Below are 21,999 nucleotides of genomic sequence, written 5' to 3'. Positions count from 1 at the left end.
TGTTCTTGGGATGGTACTCATCTTTCTTCTTCCTCCAAACACGTTTAGTGGAATTATGACCCAAAAGTTCCATTTTGGTCTCATCTGACCACATGACTTTCTCCCATGACTCCTCTGGAACATCCAAATGGTCATTGGCAAACTTAAGACGTGCCTGGACATGTGCTGGTTTAAGCAGGGGAACATTCCGTGCCATGCATGATTTCAAAACATGACGTCTTAGTGTATTACAAACAGTAACCTTGGAAACGGTGGTCCCAGCTCTTTTCAGGTCATTGACCAGCTCCTCCTGTGTAGTTCTGGGCTGATTTCTCACCTTCCTTAGGATCATTGAGACCCCACGAGGTGAGATCTTGCATGGAGCCCCAGTCCGAGGGAGATTGACAGTCATGTTTAGCTTCTTCCATTTTCTAATGATTGCTCCAACAGTGGACATTTTTTCACCAAGCTGCTTGGCAATTTCCCTGTAGCCCTTTCCAGCCTTGTGAAGGTGTACAATTTTGTCTCTAGTGTCTTTGGACAGCTCTTTGGTCTTGGCCATGTTAGTAGTTGGATTCTTACTGATTGTATGGGGTGGACAGGTGTCTTTATGCAGCTAACGACCTCAAACAGGTGCATCTAATTTAGGATAATAAATGTAGTGGAGGTGGACATTTTAAAGGCAGACTAACAGGTCTTTGAGGGTCAGAATTCTAGCTGATAGACAGGTGTTCAAATACTTATTTGCAGCTGTATCATACAAATAAATAGTTAAAAAATCATATATTGTGATTTCTGGATCTTTTTTTTTAGATTATGTCTCTCACAGTGGACATGCACCTACGATGACAATTTCAGACTCCTTCATGATTTCTAAGTGGGAGAACTTGCAAAATAGCAGGGTGTTCAAATACTTATTTTCCTCACTGTATGTTATTACAGAATAATTACATGGCCGAGTGGCTCTTTAGGCAACTATTGTGTTGCTCTGTACACGAATTTCAATCAACGTACAGTTCTCTGAGAAGAAAAAAAAAAATAAAAAAAATAAAAGACACTGATATCAGACGAGAATAGACTTTTGTATTATTGTGCTTTTTTATGTAAAGAGCCTTAAACGTTTAAATATTTGTTTATTTACTTATTTATTTATTCATTCATTCGTTCTGACTTGCCCTTCAAGGGCAATATAAGGTCTGTTCATAGCATGACTTAAGTTCATTTTGACCAGTTTAGCTTTTGTGTTGCAACTTCCTTAACTGACACCCAGGACTGTAATAAGGAAACTTTCTCTGATTGTGTGCGCACACACACACACACACACACACACACACACACACACACACACACACACACACACACACACACACACACACACACACACACACACATATTTATTTCCTCCCCAACAGACAGACAGTACGTCAGAGTTTTATATAGATCTTGTATAGATGAAAGATGTCCGACTGTGTGTATGCTGATCCGTTTTGCCCCGAGGAGCTGGAGAGAGGAGAGAAGGTAGAGAAGGTGGTGGATATCTATGACAGTGTTGATGTGGTTAGAGTTCATGACCCTGATGCAGAAACAGAGGATCCTGACACAAAGGGGAACCTTCAAGATCATCACACAGGTTTTAATAATGTCACTTTTGATCTTTTTTTTTATAGTTCTTTTGTAAATTCAGTATTACTTGTGGGTTATTATCAGTAAAAAACCCATCTTTTGCTGAAGAGCACCTATGCTTGTTGTGAGCAGTGCTATTTATTCCACAACTATTCTATAGGAACAAAGGACACCTACAGCTTATAGCATTTTATGAATGTTTGTATCCATATCACCCACAACCCTTTCTTTAAAGGAAACACTACATGGTGCAGATGTTACAGTGTGACTGTGGTGTGTTTGGTGGTGCTGTGTGTTCTCCTACTGACTGCCATCACAGTGCTGTGGATCAAATTTAACAACGTAAATACAGAAAACAGCCAGCTACATTCAAGATTCACCAATCTGACTATTCAAAGAGATATGTTACAAAGGGATACAACTGAAATCCAGAGGCTTTCCAAATTAGGTATGTGATATAATATACTCCAAAATAAAGAAAAATGTACTTTTAATAATTTTCTGGAAAACTGTGTAGATTAACGTCAATATTTATACTGCTGCTTTGTAGATTTTTATTTTGCTCACTTACATTCTTACAAGAATCAATCGTTTTTCCAAATGAAAGGAAGTTGTGTAGGGTAAATACAGATTACATTTAAATACCACAGACAACAGTGTTAACTATAATATAGTTTCACAATATATATATATATAATAACACTAACGTTATCACTATCGGCTGGAACCAAATTCATTGTGTGTGTCAACACACTTGGCCAATAAACCTGATTCTGATTCTGAATATGTGCCTGGTCAAAGAGTATGATTCACACACATGCCAGGACACTCAGTTACCAGGTTACTCATTTAAATAAATCTAGAATAATTGCTCAGCTCCCCTCTTTGTACACCTGACTTTAACAAGCAGTTTGATTTCGATTGCTATATTGTTTTTAGAACTGGTTCTCTTTCTAATTCTTAATACTCTTATCTATCTTGGACTGTTGATTTTTTAAATTCAGTTTTGCCTCTTCGATATAGATTCATTTTTTTGGATTATTCTGCCTTGGTATTAATAATGAACTGCTTTCCTTACACTTGTATCGGTCTGTATATTTATTCTATAACATGCACATGGTTGCAGCTGGAAAGCCTGAACTGCGTACAGATCTCACAACACAGGAACAGTTCATAGAAGAGCAGCAGCAGCATCTCTCCTACCTGGAGGCCTAGATGGGTGCTTATCCAAGCTCTTACTGCTAACACCCATGCCAGGTCTTAACTTAAGCTAGTTCCCACAGTGGACCTTCATGCATTCTCAAAAATCCTTTAATGGCATTTTAGTTTGCCTAGATAGCAACCAGTTACAGTGTCAGCTTGTGTTTTAAGACCTGTGTGTCCTCCTTGCTGACTGAGACAACTCACTAGTTGGCTGAACTCCTGCTTGCCATCAACACCAAAGGTATTGGCAGTGCGTTTGTTTGCCTGCTAGTGAGGGTGCTTGGTCACAGACAGCCAATAACTCCATTTTCCAGTAAGGACATGGCCTTCAAATATGGCCACCGCAGACAATGATTCCCACACAATTCAGCACTCTCAGTCACCAAGTTACTGATTGAACACACCTGTATATAAGGATTCAGATTCATTCACATAAACACAAGAAAAAGATTTGTTAAAAATATTGAGGACTAGTTTACAAAACTACACCTTATGCACATTTGCTCATCTAAGTATGTGGAGCTACAGGTAGCCAAGGAGGGGAATTTTGTTGGTACACCTAATAGTTGTCAGGATGTGGGACCAAATATTTTGATCTGCTTCAGCCTATAATGATTCAGCCCTTTATTTCACAAGGATGGAGATTCTACAGTTCTAGTCTTTACTACATTTCTGCTGAAAAGAAGGACTGGAATCAGAGCAGAGATGACTGCAGAGAGAAAGGAGCAGACTTGGTGATCATAAACAGCCGAGAGGAACAGGTAAAACAAACTTGCAATTATAAGGAACAATCTTGATGATTCTTTATTAAAGCATTATCTCTGTGAGGCTGCTTTAAGGCAATGCCCATTGTTAAAATGCTATATATATAAAAAATTAACTGAATTGGATGTTGATGATCATTTTATTTTGTGCTCTCAATCACAGGAGTTTATTAAACGCATGCATGGCAGTGCTGCTTGGGTTGGTCTAAGTGACAGAGACACAGAAGGCGAATGGAAATGGGTGGATGGTACACCACTGACCACTGCGTAAGAAATCTTTTAACTAAAATCTGTTTATCATGCAGTTACCAACACTTCATTACTTAAAGCAAAACAGTTGGTCCTCTGATTCTGTCTTTTAGGTATTGGAATAAAGGAGAGCCCAACAGTAATGGAGATGAGGACTGCGCTGTAATGAGCTATGTGAATAATCCTGTAGAAAACTGGGCTGACTTTCACTGTAACAATAAATTTACCTGGATTTGTGAAAGGAGAATTTTTTCTTAACATGAAAATGAATGTAGTCTGTATTATATATATATATATATATATATATATATATATATATATATATATATATATATATATATATATATATATATATATATATATGTATATATATATATGTATATATATATATATATGCATTTTTTATCTTCTTACTCATGATACATCAACATCTAAATAAAAATGTCTGTTACCACACGTATATATGTGAACCTGAATTTAACTGTTCCTCCTTAAAGCTGAAGCTTCTCGGACTAAATCTGTAATAGTCGAATTTGCTATTTTAATTTTGCTTTTCTGTTTTTTTGGAATGCAGTTAATTGATTATTTTGTTTATGACTTGCTAAAGGTGAATAAAAGCTGTACATAAAATTCTTCCTCTTAGATGTTTGTACTGTTTCTCTGTGTGCACCGATCTTTTTTTGTGGTTTAAAATGGTTTAGTAGTCTGAAATTTACCAACTGGTCTCAAATATGGCAGCTGAGATCATTGAATTTCCAATTTTTAGATAATAGAAAACAAATGTCACTCTTGAATTCTATATGGTTACCTTTTAAAACTATATACTTTAGTTTAATTTATATATAATTGTTGATAATAGAAATTTTTTTAGTATTTAATTTTTCTTATAACACATTTAGCGATGCATTTGCATGTTGTGAAACAGCCACAAAACAACTTGCTTCCTGTTCTCACTATCATTACAAGTTGTAAAACTTATACCGTAAAATCTTACCATCACTTACATAAACGGTTGTTTCCCCACCAGTCTCTCAATTTTTCATGAATGGATGTGGCTTTAACATGGAATGAACTACACCCGATGATGTGATGAATATTTCTTTGTTGCACAACAGCAATTTAAAGATTTACACATAGATGCTAAAAGCAGGTAACAAAATAATTACAGACTTGATGCAATGAGGATTTTTCTGAAACAGATCTACACAGAAATGTCAATATTTAATTAACAGCTTTTAGTAAAAATGTCTTCTCACAGATCCAAATAAACTTAGATTTGCAGGGATAATCAGCCCAGGTCCTGACAGGATCAGACCCTTCACCTGTTATAACACAGTGCTCATCTTTATCATTGGGTTCTCCACTGAACCAATACCTGCAGGAGAGAATCAGAGAAAATGTGTTTAAGTCATTGAATGAATGAATGAATGAATGAATGAATGAATGAATGAATGAATGAATGAATGAATGAATGAGGAAATATTAGTGATTTTCTTACTCAGCGATCAGTGGTGTATCGTCCACCCACTTCCACTCGCCCTTTCTGTCTCTGTCATTCAGACCAATCCAAGATTTTCTGCTTGCCTGTAATATATTTATGAAATCCTGTCATGGTTGTAGTAAAATATAATAATAAATGAGTCTCTCTCTCTCTCTCTCTCTCTCTCTCTCTCTCTCTCTCTCTCTCTCTCTCTCTCTCTCATGGCCGCAGGAAGTGGGGGTGCTGGGGTGCTGCAGCACCCCCTATTGGCGAGAGAGAGATTTTTTTAAAATGCAGGCCTATTAAAAATATTTTGCACAATTTATAAATTCCTTATGAATATTTTAGGAAATGATTTTGACACACGTAGGCTATTAAGTGTATTTTGGATTTTAATGTAATTATTTTGATTATTTTAATTATATTGATTTTTCAAGTTCATTTGTAAAGCGCGTTTCACACGCGCGGGTGATTTTAGTTTGGCTTTCTCTGGCAGCGAGCAAACATAGCCTAAATGCCTTGCCCTTGTGGAAGATCAAATTAGCTCTTCGTACCTTTTACAACAACATGAAGATATCAGAAAAAGAGATCGGTGGTCTCTTTCTTGCTCGTGTTCCACATCCCTCTCAAAGCGCAGAGCGGGAGGCTATAACGCGTCTTTGTGTGGAAATATAAAACTGTTTTTTTTTGTTGTTTTTTGTTTTGTTTTTAAATGGATTCAACTTTATTATATTATGTAAGTTACCAGTATTTACTGATATTTATTTCAATGCTTTACAGGCTTTAGTGTGTTGTTTCTTTTTTTATTTATTATTATTATTTCAAAACAACCCCCCAACCACCGCAACACCGCCGGTATTTGGTCCACTACCACCGCGGTGGAAAAAAAAAAAAAAAAAGTGCCATCGTCACAGCCCTATGTTATTTTTTCAAATGTATTCTAAATAGGCTAATAGGTTTTTTTTTCAAAAAAATTTTATAAAAAAAATTTCACAGCACCCCCTGTTCAAAATTACTTCCAGCGGCCCTGTCTCTCTCTCTTTCACACACATGCACACAAAAACCCCTCACCTGTTCCTCTCTGCTGTTTATGATCACCAGGTCTGCTCCTCTCTCTCTGCAGGCCTGCCTGCTCTCAGTCCAGCTCTTCTTTTCAGTCGAGATTTTGTAAATACTAGAACTGAACAAAATCCAGCCTGGATCCAGATTATTTAAATAGAAAATGTTTATTATTATTATTATTATTATTATTATTAATAATATTATTATTAATCAGACACGAAATAAAAAAATAAACTACAGTCCATCTGGCTGTAAAAGATTTTGCCTCATCACTTTTTTTTCCCCAGCATGCCTCCACATGTGTAAGCCCTTTTTATTCAGACCAGTTTGCCAAACATGTAAGACTGCTTTAGAAGTACCTATCTATACATTAATGGGTAACTTAAGAATTATTCAATTAAAATTATTGTGAAACTTTTGCATCAAGTATTACTTACCCAGCTGAATAAACTTCTGTAGTTCCTCTTTATGCTTCTTTAACTGGTCTCTCTCTGCAGTCAGGATGTTGAGTTTGATCCACAGCACTGTGACAGCAGTCATTAGGAGAACACACAGCAGTAACACACACACTACACACAGGGTGTAACAGATATTCACTGTACAGTTGATTCCTGTAACCAGAAAGAAATAGGTTAATGTAATATTTTAACAACAGAGTTGTAGCTTCTTATGAAAATGGGCAAATTAATATATATTTAATATTTGTAATCCATGCAAGTAGTGATATTCAGAGCTTAACATTTATGAAACATGTAAAAGTTGTAACAAAAAGGTAAAATACAGTCTAAAAAGGAACAACACAAAAACAATTATTTATATTTACCAACTTTGTTGTTTTGTAGCACACAAAAAGGTCAAATTTACAGTGTAAACACAATTATTTGAAAAGCTGAATTAAAAGTAAGTTGTTTGTCCCCTTCTGCACGATAAAAGACTTCTCCAGACTTAAATGATGTCTAGTGAGGTTTTGTGAAACCAGGATGACATGAGAGATGCTAATTCCAACCATGCTGTCATTACTTATTTTCCTATTACAGCATAATCTAATATATTGTAATATAATATCTTGTGTTTTATTCCTCACAAGACATCATCATAAATAAATATAACATGATCAAATTTAATAAATAAATGGGGATAATAATTCTTCATTCATCACTTTTCAAATATTGACAATGAAGTTATGCAGAATAACCATGTTAAAAATTGTAAATAGTAATAAACATCTGGGGTCTTTGCAGCATAAACAAGCAAACAACATATTGTCTGAATTTCTTCTATGGGACAGCCAACCGTCTTCCAATGCTATAAAAACTCATTTTTATTTAACAAATAAAGCAATAAACTCTAAAAGTAAAATTAAATAAGGATGTTATTATAAAACAGCCACATTACAGGAAGATTCTAGAAATAAAATGTGGAAATTACTATTCAGAAATATCTTTTTGTTTATTGACTAATTAGAAAAAAACAGTTCTGTAGTTCTCATAGAGAACATAGAGAGTCTGAGGTCTGTAAAGGGGTCAGCAACATATTTAGTTAGTTCCAAAATTCACAAGTTAATCAAAATGAGATGATATTATTTGTGATTCTAGATGTAAAATTCCTTCTGCTATTATACTAATTAACTGATTAATTGATTTGAACTCTTTATTTAAAAGCTTAATAAATTAAAAAGTTGGCCACTAATAGATTTATAAAAAATATCAGCTTAAATATAATGACAGTTTATTAGTTCTGTCAGTCACTAACATACCCCACATCCCTGTAATGTGTACTTTTTTCAGTCAGAACATACGCTTCATTAACAATACAAAATGAAGAAAGGTTTGAGGGGTGCGTATACTTGTGAGGTATGTGTGTGTATATGTAGGTGTTACTGTGAAAGCCAAAGAGGTATGTGTGTGTATATGTAGGTGTTACTGTGAATGTCAAAGAGGTGTGGAACAACATACTGCAAGCTGCTGGGTTCCAGTTTCTGGTGCCAAAATAACCCTGGATACAGTGTTAGTTCCCTAATAACTGTCTTATGTTGTGTGTGTTTACCACAGCCGGAAGTCTTCCCCAGCAAGTGTTGGGGATTTAAAGGTTCAGATGGATACCTAGTCATCTCTCTCTCAGCCCCATACAAATAAACCCCGTGACCCTGGAGCACCTACCCAGAGTGCACTCTTCCACCAAAAACATCCACCTAAAGAGTTTGCGGTTTATGTGAGTCTACACAAACACACAAAACAGATTAATTAACCAACTAAGTGACAACATATAAGCTTTAGAACTTTTAGATAGTAGATTACTGATATACTGCACTTCAACCTAATAAAATCCTTATTCGTTCGAGCAATCAATCACAGCATAACAATAACTTATTCCTACTGATTTCTGCTCTTTAAGTGAATAATAACATTTAATAATATTAATATTAAATATTTTGACATTTTTAGGAAGGGGTTCAGTATGAATAATGAGGAAAAACACTTTGGAACATTCACATATGACCAGGACACAAACCCGATCAAGACCTTCCAACTTCCAGTGAGGAAGAACATATTCTTTTCGTAAAATAAGAGAGAGAGTGTAAGTCACTCTGTATAAGAGAATCTGTGAAAAGCTGTAAATGTAAATACTTTACTGACTGTGAAGGAATAGTGTGCCAAGAAATGGGATTGACTTATTGTTGAGGGGGCTGGTTGACTGCTTTTGGTTGTCCAGTAGACAATAGCAGATAAAATGAACATGGGTTCCAAGACCAAAACCGCTGCTGAGTAAAAAGAACATAAAGGCTCATCTCAATTTTGCCAGAAAACATCTTGATGATCCCCAAGACTTGTGGGAAAATACTCTGTGGACTGACGAGACAAAAGTTGAACTTTTTGGAAGATGTGTGTCCCATTACATCTGGTGTAAAAGTAACACCGCATTTTAGAAAGAGAACATCATACCAACAGTAAAATATGGTGGTGGTAGTTTGATGGTCTGGGGCAGTTTTGCTGCTTCAGGACTTGGAAGACTTGATGTGATTAAATGGACAATGATCCAGAACACACCAGCAAGTCCACCTCTGAATTGCTGAAGATAAACAAAATGAAGACTTTAGAGTGGCCTAGTCAAAGTCCTGACCTGAATCCTAATGAGATACATTCCCTTAAAAAGGCGGTTCATGCTCGAAAACTCTCCAATGTGGCTGAATTACAACAATTCTGCATAGATGAGTGACTGAAACTCCTCCACAGCACAGTAACAGAATCACTGCAAGTTATCGCAAACGCTTGATTGCAGTTAAAACATTAAAGTGTGACAAACATGAAAAGATATAAGAAAACAGGTCACCACTGTAGTTGGTAACTGCTTTTATATAAGGTATACATGTTTAATTTACTGAGGCCCTTTTGTACAATTTCTGCAAAAAGTAGTTCCTGCTACAGCACTTGTCACATCACTTTCAGCTTCTGTGCTGAACTCCCCTTCCTAAAATTCACTGCTAGTTCAGACAGCAGTAACCTCTAAGTGGTTGCAGGAATTTAATTTAAAAACAAAAGGTCATGTGTGGTTTAAAGGTTTTGAGGTGTGGTCTTGAAGAGATTCTGCCTCTTATAGTTAACTTTTAATACAGTCACCATAAAGTATAACTAAATCAAGCCAGCTTTTTTTTAATTGTATTTAAATAATAATTTAAATTTACCTTATTCTGTGATTGAAAAAAATACTAATTTGTTTACCTGGGCGCTGGGTTTTTAGGTTACTGTTTGCATCAGCATCCTCTCTCTCCGATCCATAACCACCTGCAGTTTTGTAGATGACCACCGTAATTACCTCTTCATCTCCTCTCTTCCCCTTTTCCTCCATGCAGTTAACATTAGAAGCACATTAAAACATTTTTAAACTATAAAACCCTGACAAAAACACGTGCCTCTCTACGTGTGAGGATACGACTGTACAACTCGAGTGTCCTGTATAAATTAATGTGCTGCTGTTAGAAAAGGAAGTGAGACAGAGGTTATCTGTGGTTAATGTATGAAGTTGATCGAGCTGCAGGTTTCATTCTGTACTTTATAAACCCTTAAAATGCAGCATTTTCTGCCAATGAAAACAAACAATATTCTACTTTAATTATACATTAGTTGGGTTTATTAGTGTGTTTTCTTTTTGGACACATTAATTAGACCTTTTACCTTTGGCTTCTTTAACAGATTGGATTTGATTATATACATTTATAAATGGTTTGTTCATGTGGGAAACAGACTTAAACTTACCAAAAAATGTAGACTTAACTAAAAGTTTTAGTTTTGCAGACTAAAACTTTAAGCATCTTTACTGTATTTTGCAAGACGTTTCCCCAAAATCAAGTTTAACATCACAATGGATTCACAGTATGTGTGAGTTACTCTGTATTCATATAGTCATCTCTACTCATTTTAGATATTTGTAGACACTTGATTATTGCACCCATGCGTGATTCCTTTAAAGGATGTTGTTGGGTCGCTGCAGGCAGTGAATTTACACTCCCAACAGACATTGATGCTTTCAAATATGGTTTTCACAGACTACAATCCCCACTTACTCCAGTATTCTCAGTGACCCAGCTATTGACTGAAAAAATGGACAAAAAATTAGTGAAGCAAGTAAACAGTAAATGCACTTTTTTCTATTTATATACTTGAAATGACCAATCCTGTTATATCTGTGACTGTCTTTTAACCTTGACTTGTTTTGTTTCTCATTGTTGCATGGCTTCTTACTTATTATTTTGTATTTGTCTACTCATACCACATTAAAAACATCTTTGCTGCACTTGCATCTGTCTGTATTTACAAGAAAATATACTTTACTCAAAACATGGTTGCAGCAGAAGTCCAGACTGGCATCAAGCCCTCATAGCTCATCAGCAAATCATGTGTGATCAGTTGACCTGGGCACTAATCCAGTTCCTTGCATTGAGCAGTGTTTTACATTGTGAGAGGTTCCTGCTTCAATGCTCACTGTACTTTACCTACTGTGAGTAAAAGAGATAGACTACTGAAGCAAATCAATCTAAATTCAGCTATGAAAATATATATACAACTAAATAAAATATCAAACGACACTGTGTAGTTTAAGTTAGTGAGCCGTTACATCATTTAAAACATGTTTATTCCTCCAAATGGTATAAAGAGCTTGAAATCTACACTTTTAATAACTAAGGAAGAAACATTAAGGACTAGGGATGCATAATCCAGATAATCCTTCCGTTACAGAGATAAATATACAGCCATATAATAAATAGTCTCTTATCAACCAAGAATTTATATTATTTATTTATTGATTTAAAGATGGGTAGAAATTTGGACTTACACATTCTACAACTTTTTATACCAAAATACATGACCTGACTTCCTACTGGAATATAACATTCTGTATTTAACAAACTATTGTATTTCAACACTATTTATACATTTCAGTATTTCAAGAAAGATCTAAAATTAGCCATATAATAATTTATTTGCAAAATGTCTTTGTTATAACGTCAGAAACTGCTTCGGATTTGTTTGTTAGTAGAATAAAACCCACTCATGATTTTATTTCATTGTTTATTTATTTTTTTCTTTATATGCTGTGTTTTCACCAACACTGTGTGTAATCGGTACATTGTGTCGCATTCTCATTATAAGCACAATATGCGCCCTCTGGCGGGATAGATTGAAAATTACTACTTGAAAATAACTACTCCCCTTGTTTTTTTGTCAATTTATTTCTATTTTTTAATACTTTATATTACTTTTATTTTTTCAATACTACTTTCAACAAAAACATACAATCAAATTATTAAAAAACGAAGATAAACATCTACAGAAAAATAATTCTTGCACTCGCTTGGTGTCGCATTCTCAATATAAACACAATTTGCGCCCTCTAGCGGTGGGGAGAGAACAACTCTTCTTCGCGCACTTTATCGGTGTTATATTCTTAATGTAAACACAACATGCGCCCTCTAGCGGTGAGGAGAGAACAACTCTTCTTCGCGCATTTTATCGGTGTTAAATTCTCAATGTATTACAACATGCTCCCTCTAGCGGTGGGGAGAGAACAACTCTTCTTCGCGCACTTTATCGGTGTTATTTTCACGATGTAAATACAACATGCGCCCTCTAGCGGTGTTAAGATTTATTTTATTTCGTGCATATCGGTATCGCATTCAGATGTGGCGAAAGTACACACATTTTCCACTCAAGTAGAAGTACAGATACTCATGTTTTAAAAGATTCTGGTTAAAGTTGAAGTTAGCGACCTGCACACCCGCGAGACACAGGACAGGACAGGAGAATCACTGAGTGATTATCCATATTTCATGATTTTGTGCATTTTCACTCTACAGTCTATGTAAGATCTAACCCAGCCATTAGAGGGGCACAAGCCAGTGTACTCTTAGTGCCGGTCCCAAGCCCGGGTAAATGGGGAGGGTTGCGTTAGGAAGGGCATCCAGCGTAAAACATGTGCCAAATCAAATATGCGGATCACAAATGAGAATTTCATACCGGATCGGTCGAGGCCCGGGTTAACAACGACCGCCACAGGTATCGTTAGCCGACAGGGTACCGGTGGAAATTGGGCTACTGTTGGCCGAAGGAGGAGAAGGAGAGGAGGAAGGCGTCTACAGAGACGGCAGGAAAAGGAGCAGTGTAGGAGAGTAGAGGTTCGGGTTGGTACTTTAAATGTTGGTACTATGACGGGTAAAGGGAGAGAGATAGCTGATATGATGGAGAGGAGAAAGGTAGATGTGTTGTGTGTTCAGGAGACCAAGTGGAAAGGGAGTAAGGCCAGGAACATTGGAGGTGGGTTTAAACTGTTTTATCATGGTGTGGATGGGAAGAGAAATGGTGTAGGGGTGATTCTGAAGGAAGCGTACAGTAAGAGTGTAGTGGAGGTGAAGAGAGTTTCTGATAGGGTGATGATCGTGAAGGTGGAAGTTGAAGGGATGATGATAAATGTCATCAGTGCCTATGCTCCACAAGTTGGCTGTGAGATGGAGTGAATTAGATGAAGTGGTAGATGGTGTACCTAGGAAAGAACGATTGGTGATTGGGGCAAACTTTAATGGGCATGTAGGTAAAGGGAACAGAGGTGATGAGGAGGTGATGGGTAGGTATGGTTTTAAGGAGAGGAATGTGGAAGGGCAGATGGTGGTAGATTTTGCTAAAAGGATGGAAATGGCAGTGGTGAACACGTATTTTAAGAAGAAGGAGGATCATAGGGTGACGTATAAGAGTGGAGGAAGGTGCACACAGGTGGATTATCTTCTGTGTAGGAGATGCAACCTGAAGGAGATTGGAGACTGTAAGGTGTTGGCGGGGGACAGTGTAGCTAGACAGCATCGGATGGTGGTCTGTAGGATGGTTTTGGAGGCGAAGAAGAAGAGGAGGAAAGTAAGGTTTGAAAGAAGAATAAGATGGTAGAAACTGAAGGAGGAAGAGTGTAGTGTGAGGTTCAGGGAAGAGGTCAGACAGGGGCTTGGTGGTGGTGAAGAGGTGCTGGATGATTGGGCAACTACTGGAGGAGTGATGAGGGAGGCAGCTAGAAAAGTACTTGGTGTGACATCTGGAAATAGACAGCAAGACAAGGAGACGTGGTGGTGGAATGAGGAAGTGCAGGAGAGCATTAGGGGAAAGAGATTGGCAAAACAGAAGTGGGATCGACAGAGTGATGAGAAGAGTAGGCAGAAGTACAAGGAGATGCGGCAGCAGGTTAAAAGGGATGTGGCGAAAGCCAAGGAAAAGGCATATGAGGAACTGTATAAGAGGTTGGACACTAAGGAAGGAGAAAAGGATTTATACCGATTGGCCAAGCAGAGGGACCGAGCTGGGAAGGATGTACTGCAAGTTAGAGCAATAAAGGATGGAGAGGGAAATGTGTTGACTAGTGAGGAGAGTGTGTTGAGAAGATGGAGGGAGTATTTTGAGCAGCTGATGAATGAGGAAAATCAGAGAGAGAGAAGGTTGGAGGATGTGGAGTTGGTGAAGCAGGATGTAGATAGGATTAGTAAGGAGGAAGTGAGAGCAGCGATTAAGAGGATGAAGAATGGAAAGTCGGTTGGACCAGATGACATACCGGTAGAAGCGTGGAGATGTTTAGGAGAGATGGCAGTGGAGTTTTTAACCAGATTGTTTAACAGGATTCTGGAAGGGGAGAGGATGCCTGAGGAATGGAGAAGGAGTGTGCTGGTACCGATCTTTAAGCATAAGGGAGATGTGCAGACCTGCAGTAACTACAGGGGAATTAAGTTGATCAGTCACACCATGAAGTTATGGGAAAGAGTAGTGGAAGCCAGGCTGAGAGAAGAGGTGACCATCTGTGAGCAACAGTATGGTTTCATGCCGAGGAAGAGCACCACAGATGCCTTATTTGCTTTGAGGATGTTGATGGAGAAGTATAGAGAAGGACAGAAGGAGCTGCATTGTGTATTTGTGGATTTAGAGAAAGCGTACGACAGGGTGCCGAGAGAGGAGTTGTGGTATTGTATGAGGAAGTCAGGTGTGTCAGAGAAGTATGTGAGGGTGGTGCAGGACATGTATGAGGACAGTGTGACGGCAGTAAAGTGTGCAATAGGTACGACAGACTGGTTCAGGGTGAAGGTTGGACTGCATCAAGGATCGGCCCTGAGCCCTTTCCTGTTTGCAGTGGTGATGGACAGGTTGACGGACGAGGTCAGACAGGAGTCTCCCTGGACTATGATGTTTGCAGATGATATTGTGATTTGTGGTGAGAGTAGAGAGCAGGTTGAGAAGAGCCTGGAGAGGTGGAGATATGCGCTGGAGAGAAGGGGAATGAAAGTCAGTAGGAGTAAGACAGAGTACATGTGTGTGAATGAGAGGGAGGGCAGTGGAGTGATGCGGTTGCAGGGAGAAGGGGTGGAGAAGGTGGAGGAGTTCAGGTACCTGGGGTCAACAGTGCAAAGTAATGGAGAGTGTGTTAGGGAAGTAAAGAAAAGAGTGCAGGCAGGGTGGAGTGGGTGGAGAAGAGTGACAGGAGTGATTTGTGATAGAAGAGTATCTGCAAGAATGAAAGGGAAAGTTTATAGGACTGTGGTGAGACCTGCGATGTTGTATGGATTAGAGACAGTGGCATTGAGTAAAAAACAGGAGGTGGAGCTGGAGGTAGCAGAGCTGAAGATGTTGAGGTTTTCGTTGGGAGTGACGAGGATGGACAAGATTAGAAATGAGTTTATTAGAGGGACAGCACATGTAGGATGTTTTGGTGACAAGGTGAGGGAGGCGAGATTGAGATGGTTTGGACATGTGCAGAGAAGGGACATGAATTATATTGGTAGAAAAATGCTGAAGATGGAGCCACCAGGTAGGAGGAAAAGAGGAAGGCCAAGGAGGAGGTTCATGGATGTGGTGAGGAAAGACATGCAGGTAGTTGGTGTAAAAGAGGCAGATATAGAGGACAGGGTGGTATGGAGACGGATGATCCGCTGTGGCGACCCCTAATGGGAGCAGCCGAAAGAAGAAGAAGAAGAAGAAGTCTATGTAAGATCTACTAGATCATCATCTACTAGCGATTGTGTTGTTCCTTTTCGTCATTCTGCATTTGGGCATCATCTTTCTCAGTAAAGGCTACTATTCACTGGAACAGTCGACCAGAAGACGTGTACAGAAGGATGGTTAAAAATGAGAGGAAATCGGCTAGTGGGCTGAAAACGCGCATTGAGAAGAAAAAATATTGACATTTTACCAAATAGATTAAAACTAAAGTAACGAGCCTGTACGTAAAAAGTTGTCCGAAAAATAAATACTGAAGTAAAAATCTAATTAAGTACAATAACAAAGTATTTGTACTTCATTGCGTCCTATTTCTGGTCGCATTCTCAACATAAACATAATATGCGCCCTCTAGCGGTGTGGAGAGAGAAACGCCTTCTTCGAACCCGACATCGGTGTCGTTTTCCCAACTTAAACAAAACCTGCGCCTTCTAGTGGTGTGGAGAAAGATTTCTTAGCGCATAACATTAGTGTCGCATTCTCAACATAAACACTATCGCCCTCTCGCGGTGTGCATTGAAAATGACTACTTCCCGTATCCCACTTTTCGTTTTATAGAAATTACTTCACTTATTTGATTTAATTTATTTTAATTACCACCATAAACAAAAACAATACAATAAAAAAATACACGCCATACATGCTTTTAAAGTTATAAGATCTAATTGCACTTTTATTTTTTATGAATTTAACAACTGCAGAAGATCTTACCCACTGTATATCTATTTTATGATCACTGAAGTGCAATATTGTCAAATCCATTTAGCTGTAAAACAATATAAATTTTTTTCTTAATGTTACATATAATCCAATATATTTTTGTAATGAAAAAAAAAAAAAACTAAACAAAAAAAAAAACAGTAATGCAGCTTCACATCCATAACGTCCTGGAACATTGCTGGGCAAATTCATGATCACGTCTGTCACATTTCCAAATCCTCCAATGTCTCCTGCAACATCGAAGAAAATCAATGAGTTCCTGAGAGTTCAGCCAAAGACCTTAAAGTGGAAACAAATGACCAAAAAAGCTATAAATAAGGGAGCCACTTAGTCACCACGCTTCACTGACAAGCCAAAACTACACCCCTGTGGATATCTTCTCTCTAACTATCCACTGCAGAGCCCAGCAAGGATAAACGTCAAAAGAAACTGTACCTGTGTATTGAGCTTAAAAGTTTCTCTTTGCTGTTCATTGTTTTTGTGATGTTTTAGAATCTAAACTCCTTCAGATGTCTGTTATATTTTTTTCTTTCCTGAATAATTATTACATCCACAGCAGCAGCACACCAAGACATCTCTTCAAAAAAAAATCACAAAAATGAAGAAACTGTGGAATCAATCTGTGTAATACAGCTCTATGATATTGTAGGCAATTCTTTAAAAAAACAGCAAAAAAAAACCAGATGTATAAAAGGGAAGCAAATATTGCATGGCATAATAAGTAGGGACTCACCAGCAGAACTGAGATTAAGCAAATATTACAAGAATTTGCAATCATGGCATCACGGCATTGCAATTCATGTCCTGTGCTGCTGTTATATGGAAGTGTTAAAAGGGAGAAAAGAAAAAACTTTCTACTCTTTTCATTTCAAGTTTTTTTGCGTGCGTTTTGTAAGTTTTTGTAGTTATATTATTACAAGAATGAATTACGAATGAAATTGATGTTTCCTGCTCAAAATGGAGTTAACTGTTACGACACTTTAAGAACGAAGAATGATTCTTTAAAAATTACTCATTCACAATATGAATTACCATTAAAACAATATATTTACTCATTCATTCAGTTCTGTTTATGCTCGATGACTTCCTTATTTAACAGCATTGTGCAATTTTGACTTTCCTATTCAGCAACTGCAACAGTTGACTCGTGTCATTACAGCTTACACACATACACAAAGTGGTGGTTGATAAATGCAGACTGAACCACTGTACTTAAATGTTTCAGACCCTCAGATATTAGAAATGTCTGAGCTATTTTCTGACTATGTGAACTACACTGAGATAAGAGGAGAGCGCATAGAGAAGGTGGTTGAAATCTATGACAGTGCAGATGCTGCTAGTGGTCATGATGTTTTAGACGAGACAGAAGCCACCAACGTACAGAAAAGCGTACCAACTGTACACACAGGTATGCAGATTTTCAATGTTTTATTTTTATTGTGATTAGAAAGATATAAATAATTTGGGCTCTTAGTGTGTGGTATATGTAAATATGGGACATCATCTTTTTACCAGACCCAGAATATGATTTTAATATGGAGCAAGGCTCTGTCTTTGCTCTTAGAACAAACTTAATTATTCACTGGATGGACTCCACATTCTGTTAAGTTTTCATGCTGACATGACTGCATGACATAAGGTTTTTAAATGAACACCCCAAATGTGCTTTATGAGGTTCTGTTGATGGGCTACGCCACTGAATTATAATTAATTCAATACCATCTTGATTGAATCAGTTTGAACGGAGCTCTGCAACATAGAACATTATGGTGCTGCTGATTTTAAGATGAGTAAAAAGTTGCCATAAATGGATGCATGTGATCAGCAACAACGCTTAGATTAATTATGGAAATCAAACAAAACTCAAATGTAACTAAGGGCTCAGATGTGTTCCACTGCCACCACCAGCCTGTACTGTTAACACATAAGTTAATGCTGGTAATGCAAACATTTTAACACAATTTTACAATAATTTATTAGACCAGGCTGTTTTTTTTTACTGTTTTAGTAAACTTGAGGTTCAGTGAGTATAATTTACATCATCATTAATCCTCAATATTCAATGGTAGTGTTAAGCATAAGCCAAAAGCTGCTTTACCCCACACAATCCTCATTCCAATTTTCCTATTAAAGAGACAAGCAGTTCATTGCTTGTAGGTTGATGATCTTAAAATACATAATGCAATTCAGTGCTTAACAGCAGCTGGTCTACGATGACAAAAAAATCCCAGAATGTGTTTGTCAGGTCATTGCCTATTTCAGACCCCATTTACAACAATACAGCCTCCAAAAATGGCCACCAAAGATTCCAACAGTCACTATCACATTCACAGTCATGAAGCTATTATTCATTACCAAACTGTTACATATTGTTCGATATTTTGATGCTGAACTATTTTTGTCTCTCATTATTGATTTGTGCCTGACTTTAGATATTAAATTTGTTCAATGCCTGACCTTACTGCCTATTCTGTTTTTATTGTTGAAAGAAAATAAGATTAAAACAGTGTGAATTTGTGTAAATTCATCTCTAGGATACACTGCATGGAGCAGAAGCTACAGACTGACTGCAGTGTGTGTGCTGTTGCTGTGTGTTCTCCTACTGATTGCAATTACAGTGCTGTGGGTCAAATACAGCAACCTGAATACAGAAGACAGACAGCTACAGACCAAGTACAACACTTTGACTCTAGAGAGAGACCAGTACCAGCAAGAGATCTCTGAAATGAATGGTCTGATTGGAAAACTCGGTAGGTGAATACTATTCTTATGTAAAACGGTAAAAACTCATCTCTACACCAAAAACTGTTTCATTTTATTTTTTATTTCTTGGCGAGATGCTGCAGGTACAGAGGATATGACAAACAAATAAATAAATATTCTTACTTAGTCTTTGCCATGTGGTTGCTCTTGAATGTTGTCTGTTTTTTTTTTTTAATAACATTAAACCTTTTCTTATGTTAAAAATTACACTCTGGTTTATGGTGTATTACACTAATTATAAGAGATTATTAGATTATTATTAGGGTTGAAAAGTAATGTTGAATAAATTGATGTGTATGTCATAATGACACATAAACTAACAAAAAGGAAACAAGCCTAAATGACATGGCAAAACATTTCCTGTTCTAAATGCAATTCATTCCTCCAAAAAACTTTAAACATTTTATTGATGTGATAGACTATTTATTTTTACTTATAGTGTCTTGCCTTGATTTACACTAGATAAAGTTACATAATCTGTTTATACTCTTGAAATGAAGCAAAATGACTTAATAATAGTGCTGTTGAATCAATATGTCAATAAATTAATATATATTTTTATTTGAATTCTCCAAACAAGGATGGACATTTTTCAGCTCGAGTGTATATCGTAAGTGTACTAAACAGAAGACCTGGAATGAGGGCAGACAGGAGTGCCAAAGAAAAGGAGCAGACCTTGTGATTATAAACAGTACAGCAGAACAGGTGAGTGAGAGAGAGAGAGAGAGAGAGAGAGAGAGAGAGAGAGAGAGAGAGAGAGAGAGAGAGAGAGAGAGAGTACAAATGAAAATCTATATTCATATTGTGCTATTACAATTACAGGAGTTCATAGGTAAATATTTTGGAGGTACTGAATTTTGGATTGGTCTGACTGACTCAGAGAGAGAGGGGAAATTTAAATGGGTAGACGGTACACCACTGACCACTGAGTAAGAGATCATAAAACTACAATTTACACATGATCTAGTTTTTATCTCAGTCTAATAAAATAATAAACATTCTGACTCTCTTTGTGTTTTTAGGTTCTGGTGGAATGGAGAACCCAATGATTATGGACAAAGAGAGGACTGTGTTGTAACAGGCTTCAGAAATGCTATGAATAACATGTCCACCTGGGCTGATGTTCCCTGTAACCACCATGCATTTGGGATTTGTGAGATAAAATTACTGGATGGAAGACATGAGGTCCAAAAAAACTGATATCGAACAATTTGGAATTGAAAACTTGGTGACGCTTGGAGTCTGTGCTTTTTGTCCATTTAATCTCAAAAACCCAATTTTCTTGTATTTTGAATGGTGAATGTTGCTGTTTTATTGTGTTTCAGGTATTGTTTTTTTACCAGTAGCAAAAAGTGTACAGATTACATGACCATATCAAGCAAATTTCAACTCTGATTTTGACACAAATGAGAGTGTTTATTGTGTTTTTGTATTTACAATGGATTATTTGGTATAAAGGAGTTGGAAATGAGTAAACATTTACAGTTTTTGACAGATGCACTTATCCAGAGCAGCTTACAGTTACACAGCTAAGCAACTGAAGGTTAAAGCCCTTGCTCAAGGGCCTGCCAGTGGCATCTTAGTAATTTGGGGATTTGAACCCACAACCAGCCAATCAGAAGTCCAGGATCTTATCCACTGAGCTACCACTTACCTTAAACAGTAATGCACACATCAACAGGGGTGGCAAAAATACACACATTCATTACTTAAGTAGAAGTACAGATACTCATGTTTTAAAATACTCAGGTGAAAGTTGAAGTACTGATTATACTTTTTTACTCAAGTGAAAGTAAAGAAGTCTTGGCTCTGACATGTACTTAAGTAAAAAGTAGTTATTACTTCTACCTGTTTTAGCTGTTAACTTGACCTCACATCATATTAATATTAGATGATTAGATGATTAGATAGATAGATAGATAGATAGATAGATAGATAGATAGATAGATAGATAGATAGATAGATAGATAGATAGATAGATATGTAAGCATATGTACAGTGAATAAAGGTTATCAATCAAATATTTAATCACAACTTAATCGCACATTTCTATCTGTTCTAAATGTACCATATATTAATACTTCCTGTTTTTAATACTTTAAGCAACATGGACATGTAGAAATGTGGATGCAACATAGAGCAAGAAAAAAAAAAAACCTTGTTAATGTTTTAAAGTAATAATGGTGGTTAAAATTACGTAAATCATCAGGACACCAAACCAAACGGAACCTTTGCTATGTTTCCACACGGGCAGTTAATGAGGTGATACCGGAGAAACTGCACCTCTTCAAGTCAAGAAGCTTTTGTAATAATCATAGACATTTTACAAATTTGAATGATGTATTGTTCTTATCTGTTCGATCAATAAAGACAGTAATTTAAAAACAAAACGCCACCCAGAGGGTTAATTGTGTGAATCATGGCGGATTTGGTGTTTGATTTAAGACTTGGCACATAAATAAAACAAATGTTTACTGATTACAAATATTTTTCGGTGGAGTTTTCATTTATTTATTTTATATCTAAATAACGAAAGGACGTCGTGAATAAATGTATGTTTTGCTAAAGGTTTTAATTTCGCCTCTTTTATATTTAGTTATTTATTTATGTATTTACATTTTTTATAAAAATGGTAAAAACA

At 36.9% G+C, this 21,999-nt stretch overlaps 3 protein-coding genes and 1 long non-coding RNA gene across 6 annotated transcripts; 2 read left to right on the top strand and 2 right to left on the bottom strand.

The window, feature by feature from the left end:
• Nucleotides 1–1,187: 1,187 nt before the first annotated feature.
• LOC310721369 (C-type lectin domain family 4 member M-like) lies at nt 1,188–4,113 on the top strand. Of its 2 annotated transcripts, XM_083533026.1 has the most exons (5): nt 1,201–1,609; nt 1,838–2,050; nt 3,442–3,566; nt 3,733–3,836; nt 3,932–4,113. In XM_083533026.1, exons 1-5 carry the CDS (start codon nt 1,438–1,440, stop codon nt 4,074–4,076), a joined length of 759 nt encoding a protein of 252 aa, XP_083389152.1. In that variant the 5' UTR covers nt 1,201–1,437; the 3' UTR covers nt 4,077–4,113. The 2 variants fall into 2 exon arrangements, with proteins under 2 accessions (XP_083389153.1, XP_083389152.1); XM_083533027.1 differs by lacking the exon at nt 1,838–2,050 and having other exon boundaries at nt 1,188–1,609.
• LOC310721409 lies at nt 2,271–3,434 on the bottom strand. The gene is made up of 2 exons (XR_014532030.1): nt 2,884–3,434; nt 2,271–2,813 (listed from the first exon to the last, which is right to left on the bottom strand). It is a non-coding gene; the product is annotated as an uncharacterized lncRNA (long non-coding RNA).
• A 99-nt stretch (nt 4,114–4,212) lies between the features above and the next one.
• Nucleotides 4,213–10,568, bottom strand: LOC310721381 (CD209 antigen-like protein C). Its single transcript, XM_083533045.1, has 5 exons — nt 10,080–10,568; nt 6,798–6,971; nt 6,370–6,494; nt 5,317–5,423; nt 4,213–5,193 (listed from the first exon to the last, which is right to left on the bottom strand). Exons 1-5 carry the CDS (start codon nt 10,204–10,206, stop codon nt 5,040–5,042), a joined length of 687 nt encoding a protein of 228 aa, XP_083389171.1. The 5' UTR covers nt 10,207–10,568; the 3' UTR covers nt 4,213–5,039.
• Nucleotides 10,569–17,719: 7,151 nt separating this feature from the next.
• LOC310721358 (C-type lectin domain family 4 member K-like) lies at nt 17,720–20,834 on the top strand. 2 transcript variants are annotated; one of them, XM_083533009.1, is made up of 5 exons: nt 17,725–18,003; nt 19,130–19,345; nt 19,939–20,063; nt 20,181–20,287; nt 20,381–20,834. In XM_083533009.1, the coding sequence occupies exons 1-5, from the start codon at nt 17,787–17,789 to the stop codon at nt 20,556–20,558; spliced, it is 843 nt and encodes a 280-aa protein (XP_083389135.1). In that variant the 5' UTR covers nt 17,725–17,786; the 3' UTR covers nt 20,559–20,834. The 2 variants fall into 2 exon arrangements, with proteins under 2 accessions (XP_083389136.1, XP_083389135.1); XM_083533010.1 differs by lacking the exon at nt 20,181–20,287 and having other exon boundaries at nt 17,720–18,003.
• Nucleotides 20,835–21,999: the final 1,165 nt, after the last annotated feature.

Source organism: Silurus aristotelis (assembly GCF_946808225.1).
Source record: "Silurus aristotelis genome assembly, chromosome: 27".
NCBI classification, from domain to species: Eukaryota; Metazoa; Chordata; class Actinopteri; order Siluriformes; family Siluridae; genus Silurus; species Silurus aristotelis.
Note: the sequence above shows the minus strand (reverse complement) of the source record. Positions and strands in the feature narration are given on the sequence as shown.

Coding starts and splice junctions, on each gene's coding strand:
- LOC310721369 (XM_083533026.1), top strand. CDS start 1,438: ATGTCCGACTGTGTGTATGCTGATCCGTTTTGCCCCGAGGAGCTGGAG. Junction 2,051..3,441: donor CCAGAGGCTTTCCAAATTAG/GTATGTGATATA, acceptor TTATTTCACAAG/GATGGAGATTCTACAGTTCT. Junction 3,837..3,931: donor GGTACACCACTGACCACTGC/GTAAGAAATCTT, acceptor TCTGTCTTTTAG/GTATTGGAATAAAGGAGAGC.
- LOC310721381 (XM_083533045.1), bottom strand. CDS start 10,206: ATGGAGGAAAAGGGGAAGAGAGGAGATGAAGAGGTAATTACGGTGGTC. Junction 5,424..6,369: donor TAAACAGCAGAGAGGAACAG/GTGAGGGGTTTT, acceptor CAACCATGACAG/GATTTCATAAATATATTACA. Junction 5,194..5,316: donor GATACACCACTGATCGCTGA/GTAAGAAAATCA, acceptor TCTCTCCTGCAG/GTATTGGTTCAGTGGAGAAC.
- LOC310721358 (XM_083533009.1), top strand. CDS start 17,787: ATGCAGACTGAACCACTGTACTTAAATGTTTCAGACCCTCAGATATTA. Junction 19,346..19,938: donor TGGTCTGATTGGAAAACTCG/GTAGGTGAATAC, acceptor TCTCCAAACAAG/GATGGACATTTTTCAGCTCG. Junction 20,288..20,380: donor GGTACACCACTGACCACTGA/GTAAGAGATCAT, acceptor TTGTGTTTTTAG/GTTCTGGTGGAATGGAGAAC.